General features: G+C 38.4%; 1 protein-coding gene across 1 annotated transcript; it reads right to left on the bottom strand.

The window, feature by feature from the left end:
- Nucleotides 1-8,406: 8,406 nt before the first annotated feature.
- bloc1s5 (biogenesis of lysosomal organelles complex-1, subunit 5, muted) lies at nucleotides 8,407-13,607 on the bottom strand. Its single transcript, XM_054765598.1, has 5 exons — nucleotides 13,300-13,607; nucleotides 13,113-13,195; nucleotides 12,893-13,022; nucleotides 12,714-12,772; nucleotides 8,407-11,358 (listed from the first exon to the last, which is right to left on the bottom strand). The coding sequence occupies exons 1-5, from the start codon at nucleotides 13,316-13,318 to the stop codon at nucleotides 11,182-11,184; spliced, it is 468 nt and encodes a 155-aa protein (XP_054621573.1). The 5' UTR covers nucleotides 13,319-13,607; the 3' UTR covers nucleotides 8,407-11,181.
- Nucleotides 13,608-14,737: the final 1,130 nt, after the last annotated feature.

Below are 14,737 nucleotides of genomic sequence, written 5' to 3'. Positions count from 1 at the left end.
GAAACATGTTGGAGGCCTCACTTTGGACACCACTGGAGTACAGCATAAGTAACCCTAATCTTCACAATGCAATCTAAATTCATTTCAACTGGCCTGAGTTTTGGAAAAGATTCATTTCCTCTCACACAGGAAGTGCCTCTGATTGAAGGCTGCTCATGCCACAGAAGGACTTTATTCATCTGACTGATTCCATCATATTTCTCCTGATTTTCAGCCCTCAGCACAAGCTCTTCCACCCATTCACGTTTATTTAAGTTATGGACTGGGTGACATCTGCTCCCTTCTTGCTCCGCAGCAAACACACTACTGTTAACCGAAGGCTGAAAAATGATATTTACGATGATTTACTTTGCCGTGCGCACGCATTGAGGCCTGCTCCATTGTTTCCATGCCAATAAGCACACGTCGCTATTTCATTTCATCCGTCATACGGCGGCGGTGACTAAATTGCGACTGACACATTTTACATTTCTGCAAGGCGGAGGCCGCATAGTTGTGGGCGTCTCCTGGTTACACATTGTGGATGGCAAGGCGCCATGCCAGGCCTGCTATTGCACCGTTTTAATAAGGGAAAGGAAGATTAATGGAGCATGGGGACTCCACGAGTTGCAGAGCTGTACATTCTCATATTGTGGTGTTCTATATATCAACGTATTTAGTGTAATCTAGTAATCAGGAATACTGTATATACAGGAGCGTACATACAGTACACTGGTACAGTTGTATAATAAGATAGAGGTCTGGGATATTATACTTTCTTTTGTAAGTTTATTATTACGTATGGTGCTAAAAATAGACTCACCTCCTTCTCCTTTGTAAGTGGAAAAGCGTCCACTCATCTGAGAAGAGTTTGTTCAGAAGTTTGAAGTGTGTCTGAGGCTTTCCTTCCACACCAAACAGGCGCAGCAGCTTGAAAAAGGAAAGAAAAATATTATTTTCTTAGATATACTTTGGTTAAAGGGACTGTTGGGATTTTTTGACAAAAAGTTGTATGACATCCCCATCAGCAGTGTAGTGCATCAACAGTGACTCCCCTACCCCCCCCCCCCCCCCCCCCCCCCCCCCCCACACACACACACACACACACACTTTGTCCAGTGAGCAGAGTTGTGGTCGGATTTCGGTGATGAGGAATATGCGATCAAAAGAGTATGTAATACATTCGCATCGCAAAAATGCCTCCTTGACAAAAATCAGACCTCACAATCGCTCGGCGTTACTTTCTCTCCCGTCGTATCACTGCGCGCCCATTCTTGTGAACTGCATGCGTTCAGGCTGTCAACGTTAACGCGTCTGTGTTTGTCCACAAAATAATAGGGATTCATACAGCAGTAGGTAAGTCTTTTAAAGCTGTCAGCATCATCATCCCACTGCTGCACAATACAACCCAAAGCCAGCTGCGTTTCCATGACATGACAGTATCATATCCGGGACACAGGATATGACCAGCAGAGGGGAACCAATGTCCTTTTCAGAGCAGTGTAGACACCTTCACTCTCCCACATCAGTGCACCCTGCTGCAAAAACATTAAAGGATGGAAACTGGAAAGCATTCTGTCTTTTCATCTGGCAAAGTGGCTGAGAGGAAGTAAGGTGAGGGAGGATGCAGAAGGAAATATGAGGGAGGGGGAAAAGTGCCAGATAGAATGACACAAAGTAAGAAATGACAAGGAAGATGACGACGGTGTGTTAAAAGTTGCGGATTGAGATTTTCCACTGTAGTTCCAATGTGTTTATGTCCAGGAAGATGAATAAAGCTGTGTTATGTGACAGGGAAAATACTGGAATTGTCATCTCTGCACTCAGTCATCTGTTTTTTTGTTGTCGCTGTTGTTTGTAGTCCTGCTTGGCCCATACCTTTTGTGGTCCACGCATCAAAGAAACACACAAAAACACGAATGTGAAGGCTGTAAAGGCAGGGGTGTCCAAAGTGCGGCCCGGGGGATGCTTTATTTATTGGCCCGTGGCACATTCTATAAATACAATTTGACAAGAAAACAAAAAAAAAGCCCAAAAAACAATAGCAGCAAAAATGGAAAAATCTGCATTAATTTGAATAAAATCAAAAAATTACGAGAAAAAAGTTGTAATCTACTGAGAAAAATCCGTAATTTTACTTAACGGAAAAATACTGTCATTTTATGAGAATTAGGTTGAAATATTAAAGATAAAAGATTTTTTTTTTTATCATAATATTACGAGAAACAAAACACCAAAAAAGTTATAATGTATGGAAAATGAGGTTGCAGAAAAAGTTATGTCATAATAAAAAAGTCAAAATATGGGAATAAAGTCATAATTATGGGGGAAAAAAAAACTTGTAATCTAAAAGTCGCAATTTTATGAGAATAAACTTTAAATATTATGAGAAAAACTAATATCATTTTAGTAGCATCAAGTTGAAATATGAAAAAAATATATATTTTTTAAATTAGTAATATTATGAGAAACAAAACAAATAAAGCTAGACTTTTTGGACTTTTTTGGAAAATTAGGTTGGGGAAAATGATAATAATATAATAATAACAATAAAATAAGAAATCAAAATAGTCAAAATATTATGGGAATATACAGTAGTCATAATATTCCAAAAAGAACATTTATGAAGATTATTTAAGAAGACCAAAGTTCATACCAATGATACATTTTGTACTTATGTCACAAAGCTGTTTTTTTTCTTGAACTATATATAACTTATTAGCATATCGACATGTGTTGCTTCACTAAATATCAAAGTGGCCCTTGCGTCCATTCATTTTTCATTATGAGGCCCACAGTGGAAAAAGTTTGGACACCCATACTGTAAGAACAGGAATGAGGTGAGACACGTCTTCATTTCCATGTTGAGTTCAACTTACAGGGACTCGTTAAATTAAAAAAAACAAAAATTTTGAAATGGGTCGTGGTTGCATCTCTCCAGGTCACGGGTGCGTGTGAGTGACAGGACGAAAAGCTCTGACAAACTTGGGGAACAGTGTATGTTTACTTTGTCATATTTAGATATGTTCCTGTAGGTATGTTAGATGGGAGTTTTTCACCAAGCGGGTCGATCTATCAGGTTTATTGGCTTCGCGACACGTCACAGTGGTCAGGTGACTCATCTGAGGAAGACTGCAAATGACAGTCGAAACATGCCAAGACAAAAACAGCATCTTATATGTTTTTTTTTCCCCTAAAATTAGTGGGTGAGACTTATACACCGGAATTTACGGTAACAACAAAAACAGAGCTACCACTTTACTCAATAAGAAGACAAATTTGAGCTATATGAGGGAGCAGTGGTGTGGTGCCACGTGTCGGTTTGCCACCTGTTTGTAGACCCTGAAATAAGCGGCACATTTTCAGATGGGGGCGTTGAAAGTTGTAACGCTTGGTCCAGTTAATCGGTATGGTTTGTTTGGTCAGGTTTAAATGTCGTCGACCGAACCCTAGGTCTACACCAAACGAGGGCCTGTGGCCGAGACCCCGAATATAACACGCCACCACCTTTTCCACAAAAATAGTATTACATTTAGTTTAATACAGTATTTTCCTTTTACTCTTGTAATGACAGTTAAGACTGTTAAATTGTTGAAGCAGGCAACGTGAAGAAGCTGGTGATTCTAGTTGAACGTCCAGGAAGCATTTGGAGTACTACTGGAAAACAAGACAATCACTTGGCAGAAGCCAGAAAAGCATGAACCAATTAAAGTACTAGTCTATCTACATTCCAACAACCAACGCAAGAATCCCACAAGGAAGGCTGCGAACAAACAAACATACAAGAGAAAAGTAAGACACAAGGAAGCAAGTGGGAGACTAGACCCTGGCCTGGATATCAAAGCAGGCAGCAGGTCCAGTCCTTCCAGCACCTGCTGCTTCCCAGAAGCCAAGTCAAACTCATTACTCCGACAGACGCGCGGCTTAATGGCTTCTGTGGATGGACCTTCAGTCGCTCCGTGACTGCTTCTACAGATGCTTTGCACTCACTCACCCACACACTCACCGAATCCTCCACAGTGCGCGCACACACACTTTCCAGCGTGTGATCCATCCGATCATTTTATTGCTCACATACTTGGTAATGGATAAACCCTGCACATCAGAATCATAAACTAGCGTTTGAGGTTACAATAGGACATTAACACCCGCATTGTGCACTACACACCGATGCAGGTCAGTTCTGCAATGTTGAGCCGCGTACAAACACCAGTAAACATCTGTTTTGTAACTCGGCCGCCTCTCTCAGACCTCACAACCATAGAAGCTGGGTCTCTTTGACATTTTCCATGACAGCAAAGCAGGTGACAGTCTTTCTTTTGTGTGGCAAAAATAAAAACCTTGACGCAAACATTCTGAGTCTACGACAGCATGTCCAAAACAGTCTTATATGGCTTTTTAAAGACACTTATGACTCGCCTCGCATGAAATACTGTCTGCTGAAATATTGATTTCAAGCCCCGTTTGTGTGTAATGGCAGCTGCTTGATTTGTAGCTGCACAGTCTTTTTCTTGGACTCCATCACTGTGTTGACGCTTCATGGAAAAGTACAATGATATACAAATACTGTACATTTCAAAGCAAAACTACGAAAAGGTCCTTTTGCTCTAGGGCTCCACCTAGACTTGAAATGTGTAATTGTCTGCATAACAGGTCAAGAAAACCATGCTTTAAAACAGGAGTGTCCAAAGTGCGGCCATTTTCAGGCCAGACGTTGTTTTTTTTTATTGGCTCATGGCATATTCTACAAATTAATAAATGATTAATTAAATATATTATTGGCTATTACTCTGATTTGCCAATATCTTGGCTTATATAGGCCAACGTTGACTTGGTTTTAACATATTTCATGCACAAAATGTACCAAAGTAGCCCGCGCATTCTTAGATTTTTCTGTACGTAACCCTCAGTGGAAAAACTTTGGACACCCCTGCCTTTGGATTTAAAAATTTAAAAAAAAATTAATCTAATTACTTTAATTAATCTAATTTAGTCTAATTATAGCCAGGGAGGTTATTTACCTGAAATGCAAAGAGGACAGGCGTTAATTGGAAGCAGGTGATGTTTCCAAAAAACAATTCATTTATATACTGTATAAACCAGTAGTGTCCAAAGTGCGGCCTAGGGGCCATTTGTGGCCCACGGATGTTTGTATTAGCCTGCAGCACGTTCTAAAAATCAAATTTAACAAGAAAACAAACAAAAAAACAAAACAGCAAAAATCAGCAGTAATTTTACAAGAATAAAGTCAAAATATTAAAAGAAAAAAGTTGTAGTTTAACAAGAATAAGTCATAATTTACAATAATAATGTTGTAATATTACACTTAATAATAGCGTCATTTTAGTAGCATAAAGTTGAAATATTAAAGAAAGACGCGATTTTTCGCAATATTATGAAAAAGAAACAAAACAACAAATGAAGGTGTCATTTTTGGAAAATTAGGTTGTGGAAAAAGTTGACGAGAACACAGTCAGAATATTATACGAATACGGAATTTTACAAGAATAACGTAAAAATATGAAGAGAAAAAAAGCCACATTCTAATGAGCGAAAAAGGCGCAATTTTACAAGAAGTAATGGAAAAATAATGTCATTTTAGAAGCATAGAGTTGAAATATTAAAGAAGAAATTTGAATTGTAAAAAGTCGTAATACTATGAGAAACAAAACAAGTTGTAATTTATGAAAAAGTCGGTTGTGGAAAAAGTTATGTCATGAGAATAAAGTCAAAATATTATGGGAATACAGACAGAATTACAAAAAAAAAAAAAAAAGCTAGAGGAAAAAAAATCACAGAAATGGAAAAAACAAAATAATTTTTATTTAGTATTGTTTCTTGAATTTTTTTTAACACTCTCAATATAAGAAAAACAAAACAAAGTTGTATTTTTTGGAAAATTAGGTTGAGGAAAAGTCATAATATTATAGAAGAAAATTTACAAAAATGATTCAAGAAGAACGTCAAAATATTTGGAACATTTTTATTGACTTATGTACACTTATGTAGGTTATATGAACAGATATCATATTATAACTGTTAACAACATACTGTACAATTGTAGAGTATCTCCAGTGTTCAGTATATGGTGCATGTAAATGTGCAGGTTAATAATGCATGGTGCCTTGTATAGATAGAGCAGCGTCTTGGTGAGTTAGAGCCCTGACAGAGACTTGCCTTTATTGAAGCCGCAAAGTCCCATGCATTCCACTGCCAAGAACCAGGGCCTCCCAGGATGAGACACTGACTCACACTCAGATGCAGGGGGGGGGGGTTCCTTTCCTTCCAAATGCAAACAGACACAATAATTTCTAGAAATAAGTAGAGACATCCAGGTACATGCAGTCATACGTAGGAGTTCATGTCAGCACATGAGCATAAATAAATGTGATTTGATATTATTGGAGTGATATACGGTAAGTGATTGATTTATTGGCTTTCAATGGGGTTGAGGCAGGTGGGATATTAGATGCTCCTTGGAGATCTCATCATGAGTTGGCTCAGCGAGAACAACAGGGGAGACATTCCATCGTCTTTTCACTCCTAAACAATGAGACCAGAAGTTTAAGAGAGAAAAAAAATACAGTTATGCTTTGTTAGCTTTGTGAAATGTTCACAAGCTTGTCTTTTTCTGGGCTTGAGTCCAGTTTCAGAAAAAAGGTGATAAAACTTTTGAGGATTATCCTTTTCTTTTTTTTAAAGAAGATGTCTATCATTATTCTGATTTATCGGAGAGAGCTTTTCTAGTTTGCTTAGTTGGGGAGAAAAAAAAAAAAGAATCCCACAAGAATTATGAGTTACATCCACATTTTTCCAAGTTGCTGTGTGTATTTTCTATTATCCTATTGACCCAAATACTGTATAAGCGGACAAGTCAATCTTTTTTCAATTTGAGCGACAGGTAGATTGCAATAAAATAAGGGATATATTCTCTTATGCTGCTTTGTTATCTTAAAATCAGCAACTTGCCTAACCTTTGAGACACTGGTGTGTGTGTGAGCGACAGGAAGAAAAGCACAAATGTACGATGACACATTCTTTTCAAACCTTTTTCGGGGGGGGGGAAAATGCCGTCTTCCATTCGGGTCAAGTAGAAACGTCAATAACAAAGCTTATTTTTGTAACAGAAAAGTAGAGGGTTATTTGTAACATAATAACAGAAAAATACCCACTTGCATTAGAAAACAGGGAACGTGGAAGCCATTGTTTTAGTACGTGGTTGGCAGTGAAGTCAGACATTCCAAAGCTCCTGGAATCTAGTTGTCTGCAAGTTTGTTTCTGCTGGTGGCCGCTGGCCGACAACATCCCGGATCCCTCAGGCTATTGTTTGCTCCATGATTGACTAAGTAAGGTGTTTGTTGTTACTGGACTCTTTATCTGTATGTCTTGGACGTGCGTCGACAGACTTGATACACTCAACAATATGTACAACTGTTTGTTATTCACATAAATGCATTATTCACAAAGAAACATTGGCTTCAGTGAATATTTTCTTGTCAACTTGATCCATGCAATGTTATGTAGTTTGTTAAACACAAATATATGAAGCTCGAACAAATTCAAAAAAAGTGAATAAAATGAATCCAAACAAAATAATAATTTAAATGAATAGTTTCCTACTTGGCCTGCATGCTCAAAATAAATACATAAAACAAGTTAATGAATACAAATGATTTATTGCGTTTGTCAAACATGAATCTATTGAGTTATAACCTAGAAAAAAAGTACTAAGTTAAAAAAAACGTGTGAAACAGCTACATAAAATAAAAAGCCATATACATACATAATACTGTATATCCAGTGGTGTGAAAAAGTGTTTGCCCCCTTCCTGATTTATTTATTTTTTGCATGTTTGTCACACTTAAATGTTTCAGATCATCAAACAAATTTAAATATCAATCAATGACAACACAACTGAACACAAAATGCAGTTTAATAAAACGTTTTATTATTAAGGGAGAAAAAAATCCAAACAGACATGGCCCTGTGTGGAAAAGTGATTGCCCCGCCCTGTTAAAACATAACTTAACTAAAGTTATAACATAACTTAAAACATAACTCCCATCACATGTGGCGTAAAAGTAGCACCGCATTTCAGAAAAAGAACAGCATGCCAACAGTAAAATATGGTGGTGGTAGTGTGATGGTCTGGAACTGTTTTGCTGCTTCAGGACCTGGAAGACTTGCTGTGATAAATGGAATTCTGCTGTCTACCAAAAAATCCTGAAGGAGGCGCTGTAAGAGACTCATTGCAAGTTATCACAAACGCTTGATTGCAGTTGTTGCTGCTAAGGGTGGCCCAACCACTTATTAGGTTTAGGGGGCAATCACTTTTTCACACAGGGCCATGTAGGTTTGGATTTTTTCTCCCTCATTAATAAAAAGTTCCATTTAAAAACAGCATTTTGTGTTCAGTTGTGTTGTCATTAACTAATATTTACATTTGTTTGATGATCTGAAACATGTAAGTGTGACAATCATGCAGAAAATAAGAAACCAGGAAGGCGGCAAACACTTTTTTAAATATCATTAAAAATAAGGTAAATAACAGATGAAATCAAATTAAATACAAATGAAATAAAATAAAAATAAATAATGTTTTAAAGTGATGAACAAAAGTGGGGTAAAAAAATAATTATGGATCTTTATCCAGATCCACATCAAAGATTTGATGGCTTACTTGGACTGCATACTAAAAAAAATTAAAATTTAAAATAAAAATGTGTCAACTTGTCGCACACAATTATATTACACAAATATATTACATGATCAAATGCAATGCAAACCTAAAGTATTAAGTTAATCGAAAAAAATACAACAAATGAAACAATTTAATGTATTTTTTCTTAAGTAATGCTTTCTTTGTTGTTCCTCTACAAGCGATGAAACCAACATCCTTAGTGGAAGGTACAGGGGGGAAAAAAAAGTAACACGTTCACGTGTCAGTTTTCACCATTAGGCCATTTATAGCAAAAAGTGGTCCATTTAATTTCAGCCCCATTTCTTGGCAATGATGGCTTTTATGTGCCACCCAGTGCTCATTTTCTAAGCGGAGATTGTCCAGCGTGCCTGCTAAATTTCCCCATGAGAAATATCAGTTTCTTAATTAGTTTTACTGCAGCTTGGAGAGGGGGGAGCACATTCTCTATAGCCAAAGAATTCATATCAGCACCTGCATTACCATGCGCCCAGGAAGCATCACTGCCTCCCTGGAGTGTTGTTATGCTGGCTTATTAACTTGGAAGTGCAGTGCTTTTGTTCACTGGCATTTTCATTTGGGACCCTCCGTAATTGAGTAACAGGGGCCCAGCTTGTAGCACAATAGGGGAAAAAAAGAGGTTGAGAATTCTCATAAGCTGCCAGGAAAGCTGTGGTGAATGAATAGCTTACATCCCATTGTTCCTGCACTCAAATTGTGTCCCGAAGACCTGCTTTTTCTCATCTGTCGACCCCAGTGAAAGGTGATCACGTAGGCTTTGGAGAAAATGCAAAGTTTGGTTGAAACTTTAGCCGTCCTTGGGATTTTATTTGTTTCTTCAAGGAAGTTCCAACCTAACAACGCTGGTGTTTTATTAGTTTGCTATAATTGCAGCTGTAAAGAAGGATACAGGATATTGGGAAATGCACACTGATGGGGTTTGTTGGTGGTTCCCAAAGTTCATCAGGGTCAGAGAAGGGTGAAAACACGGTTATTGCGTGACAAAGCTGATACATAACAGTTGTTTTAAATGATAAGGCATTGTTTCAGGTGTTTCAAACATCACACATGCTGTTTGTTACAGTCCCCTTATCTCTTATGGCCTTGAGACTAATGGGGCTCCAGACTTTGCTGCAGGCTTTCCTTTATTTAGCATTTATGTTGGCGCTGGCCACCGCAGCGCTATGGCATGAGAGCCCCTGAAAACAGGAACAAGAACACAGTGCTCGCTTCTTAACAATGAGTGTTTTGACTGACGGCATCTCTGTGCAAGTGTGCATGCTGGAGGCAGATACCTTGGTAGGTAGTAGATACGGTAGATGGGTATGTATACATACATATAGGAGGGTAGGTAGGTAGGCAAATGGGTGGGTATGAAGGTACACATATGTAGTTAAGTGTGGTTAGCTGGTTAGGTAGTCTTTATGTGCCACCATCCAGCTGGAGTCCAAAATCATTAGAAGAGCTTAGAGTGGTGAACATTGTCACGTCAGTCCTGAGAAGAGGCCCCGCCCTCGTCTCTCCCCACTTCTGGATGTGACCTTTCACAGGCTCTGTTTTTCTTGCTTCCCAGTCAAACCAAAAAATAAACAAGGGCAGATGAAAAAGGCGCCTTTGCTGGCAGAGGCCGACCATGTTTCCGTCTTGTCACTGCTTATTAGGCCATGATGAGCTGTCTCCACGTTGGACAGCTGCAGCGCGTCACCAGCACACGCACGCCTCAGTAAAGTGCGCACAGGGCAAATTGACGCTGGCCCTTTTCCTGTGAACATTTGCTGGCGTGGCTGTGCCCTCTCTGATCTCTTGACATAGCGACCACCACGTCCCGCCACCACTGACTCTTACTTTGACACACGTGACCACATGCACACGACACACACAGGCCAAGGAAATGAAGCGTGACCTTGCATGAGAGCTTAAGGAGACATGAGCCAAATGGAAAAAAAAAAGCTTGCACCTGAGCAGCTTTATTCTAATTCCTTTGATGGAGGCCTGCTGCAGACCAAACACTTCCAGTATAAAACATGGAAACTTCTAGAAGACAAAGCACAAAACCGTCCATATGTCTGTGTTGTACATAAACATGTATTGTAATACTACAAATAAGTGTGTTGTACAAGTCGATGACCACATAATATCCCCACATACATCTTTATTATTGTTTAGCGGTAGTCTAACCGCAATGTACTTGCACTACCTAGTGGCGACGTTGGTGAATTACACTTTCATCAATTCAATCAGGATTTACTGCAATGTACCTCAATTATTTCGTCAAAAAGTCAGATTTTTTTCCCCGCAGATTTTATAGATTTTCTTCTGAATGACTGCTCTAATTAATAACTAAATATAAATACAACTGATAGCTCTTTTGAACTTTTTTTTTTGGGCCAACGTTTTAAAAATATCTCAACGGTAGATGAGGTGATTTGTTTTTCTGAGAATCGTGGCACTATTTATATTATGCAAAGCTGGCCGTTAAGATTTGTGTTTATCACTTGGCATTGCTAATTATCCAATAATAACTTATCCAGATCCTTCTTTTTTTCACTGTACTGAATGCTGACTTGTCCCACAGCCTTGGCATGTTCTTCATCCACCTCTTCCTTCAGCCTCAGCTGCTCTTTCAGGAAGTCTGCCCACTCATCTTTCATACGCTCCATGTTTTCCTGCAGCTGGCTGCTCTGGAAGGACACATGAATAAGAATATTTAATAAATAAAAATAATTAATTCATTTTTTATACAGTTTGCCCTCATTAAGGTCACTGGTGAGCTGACTTTAGGCAAGAGGTGGTGTGGTACACCCTGAACTGGTTGCCAGTCAATCCAAGGACACCTATACACACACACACACAACTATTTACACTCACATTCACACCTATGGACAATTACCTTTACATGCATGATTATGGAATGTGGGAGGAAGCCAGTGTACCTGCAGAAAACCCACACACGCACAGGAAGAACATGCAAACCCCAAACAGACATGTCCAAATGGAGATTCAATGGAGATTAGGCCACTAGACCACCGCGCTGCCCTAAAAGCCCCAAAATGGTACATAAAATAAACTGCAGGTTGACCAGCACTGCAGACCGGCTCGTATTTGACATACGCATAACCAACCAAAAGATTAAGTTAGACTTTGTTAAATTTTAACAATATGGCTCTGTTAAGACATGCAAAATAAATCAATAACCAAAAAAATGGAGTTTAATACACACAGAACACAGATAATTAGTAAAAATAATTAGAATATTTATATGCAAAAAATAAATATGACCTCTCTCAAACGTCAGCAAATTTGTATCACGCGACCTACGCAGGTGCAGCATAATAGGTGTCGTAGCATTCCGTGGCAGGCTCACCAACCCTCCCATTCAACTCACGGCAAAAGTGCAGACTTTAAACTGCATACGAGTCTTTAAATGGTGAAAATTGGTCAATTAAAACCAAATTTATGACCAATATTGTTCACCATGACTGTATCATAGCTCGCCATCGATCAAACAAAGCATGAACAGCCGTTTGGTTGCAGATGGAGCGAGTTAAGCCAGCACTGCCACCAAGTGGCCAACTGACGCAAAGACAGACATAGCTTTCAAGTTCTTACACAGGCCTGACTTTTTTCTTTTAGGTAAATAACTATTTCACCACATTTCACTTAAACTTGTACATGAGTTTTTGAATTATACATTTTATTTGCAATCTAAGGGTACATTAAATGTTAGACATATTTTACACTAATAAAAAAACTACTCTGATTTAAAGGTCTGCAGTGATTATCTGAATATCTTTCTTAATACACTATGTAAAAAATAAATAACTCTACAGTCACACAAACAAAGGCAAAATGAACAGTTGAAAGGTAAAATATAAAAGGTAAACACAAAAGTACATTCAAACTTTAAAAATACCCGGGACTCCAAAGGGTTAATAAAATTAATAATGACAAAATAATATATTTACACACACTGTACGTTGTTCTATCTTTTTTTTCGCCGGGACAACAAACGCGGTACTGGTCCTGTTCGAGTTACCTTCTGTGCTTCTAGCTCCCTCTGCTGGACTCTTTCTGCCATGTGATTAGCAGCCTCTACTGTGACACACAATGTAAACTGTGATCAGCTTTCTGTTGTGCCACAATTCCCATTTAGTTAAAAAAAAAAACCTAATAGATAATGAATTGCTGTAATGTGTATTTTAAAATCATACTTACATCGGCCAATGACGTTAGACAGCTGCTGCTTTATACCTTCCAAATCTGCAGGAAGCGTTTGCTCATTTGTTTCTTGCACCATTTTATGGAGGTTCTCCAGCAGTCGGCTCTCCCTGTGTCCTCTTTTCTCCTGGGCCGACGGCAGAGGAAACGTCAGTGTTTAGTTCTGGATTTAAAAGGATAATGGCATTTATAGATTGCTGTGTTGTATATACTGTACCTCAAACTCTCTGACAAAGTAGCGGATCTCTGCATTGACAATGGGCCTGTGGTCAAACAGTCGAGACTGGATATCGCCAACATCTGCAGGAGCAGCAAAAACACAACTGTTGCACTGCTCCACTTGATGATGTTGACCTAAACATATTGTGCAAACCACATACTTTATTAACGCCAAGTGCACTCACCTTTAATGATCCTGTCCATGTTTACAAACTCTAAAGACGATCTTCATGAGTAAAATATCATTGTAATCCCCTTTACTTTAGCTAGCGGCTCACCGGAAGCTAATTGCTAAACTAGCAGTAATATGTTCCTCCAAAATTTAAGCAAACTGGCGGAGCACAAACGTAACCTATGATTTAAATGCGATATCCAGTGTATTTAATTGTGTCTGTTTATGTTCTATTTAAAAAAAATCCGACTAGTTAACATAGTGTAGTCATGTGAATCGAAGGCAGCTGACACGAATAACAAACAAACATTCACTACTACTTCCGGGTACAAGCGAATGGATTGAACCAAGTCGCAAAAAATAGGGGCATACCATTTTGTCAGACGTCTTTTTTGTTGATTTATCGCTTCCGAATACAAATAATTCTGTGAAAGTGGTTGAAAATTACGGTAAATAGTAGCTACCATACTTTAAAAAAATGTATTTATTGATTTGTAAGCAGACAGAAGAAAAGAAGGCTGGGAGTGTGGAGGTCCAGCAGATGTCAGTCTTGCTCTATGGAGATACTACTACAACACTGCTTTCCCCTTTTTAATACATAGACGTCATTATATTTGAATATGTTTTCACCTAACTGGATTGTTCAAATATATATGAGGTTGCGTCTAGACTGATGTTCTTGTAATTAATTGCTTAAAATTCTCCTTTCAACATCAAGACCATGACTTCACCACAAGATGGCCTCAACTTTCCATATGGTTATGAGATTACAAAACAAAAATGCAAGCATAAATGCACAAATAAACACAAAGAAAGGATATGTAGCTACAAGAGACAATGTTTGGCCAAATAGTTAATACCTTGCAAACCCCAAATATTCATTAGGATTGTGACACTCCGTTAGGAAGACATCTCTAAGTGCCCTCGTGTCTACATTGTTTACTGAAACAGTTATTACATGCACCATTAGTTTTGATTTGGGCCTATTAAAGGGATTAAATGATTGATCGTAGCCAGGGGATCAAAACAAACTGGTGTTCTGTGTGTGTGTGTGTGTGTGAGTGTGTGTGTGTGTGTGTGTGTGTGAGTGAAGTAGAACGATAAATAGACAATGTCAGCACCAGCAAGCAGCAACTCTCAGTGACACCAGCGTGCATCTTGTTGTTTTGTTTATTCATAACTCTGGAGGGGGCAATTAAAAACATTAAATTGGAGATAGGGATGGTTAAATGCAGTATTCATCTCCGAACCTTCATTTGTAAAGAGATTTTTTTCATTTACTGTGACTTAATTTGCATTTTTTTAATTCATACAAAATGGTAATTCATCTAATTTCAAATTGAAAGCTTTGTAATGTTGCAATACTCAAAACAAACTGTAGCGAGGCAAGGAAATATCTGTCCTTGTTCACTATTTGCACCAAATGTTCAGCTACATTCTGCACACGCTCG

Source organism: Dunckerocampus dactyliophorus, chromosome 21 (assembly GCF_027744805.1).
Source record: "Dunckerocampus dactyliophorus isolate RoL2022-P2 chromosome 21, RoL_Ddac_1.1, whole genome shotgun sequence".
NCBI classification, from domain to species: Eukaryota; Metazoa; Chordata; class Actinopteri; order Syngnathiformes; family Syngnathidae; genus Dunckerocampus; species Dunckerocampus dactyliophorus.
This window is presented reverse-complemented; position numbering and strand designations above follow the sequence as displayed.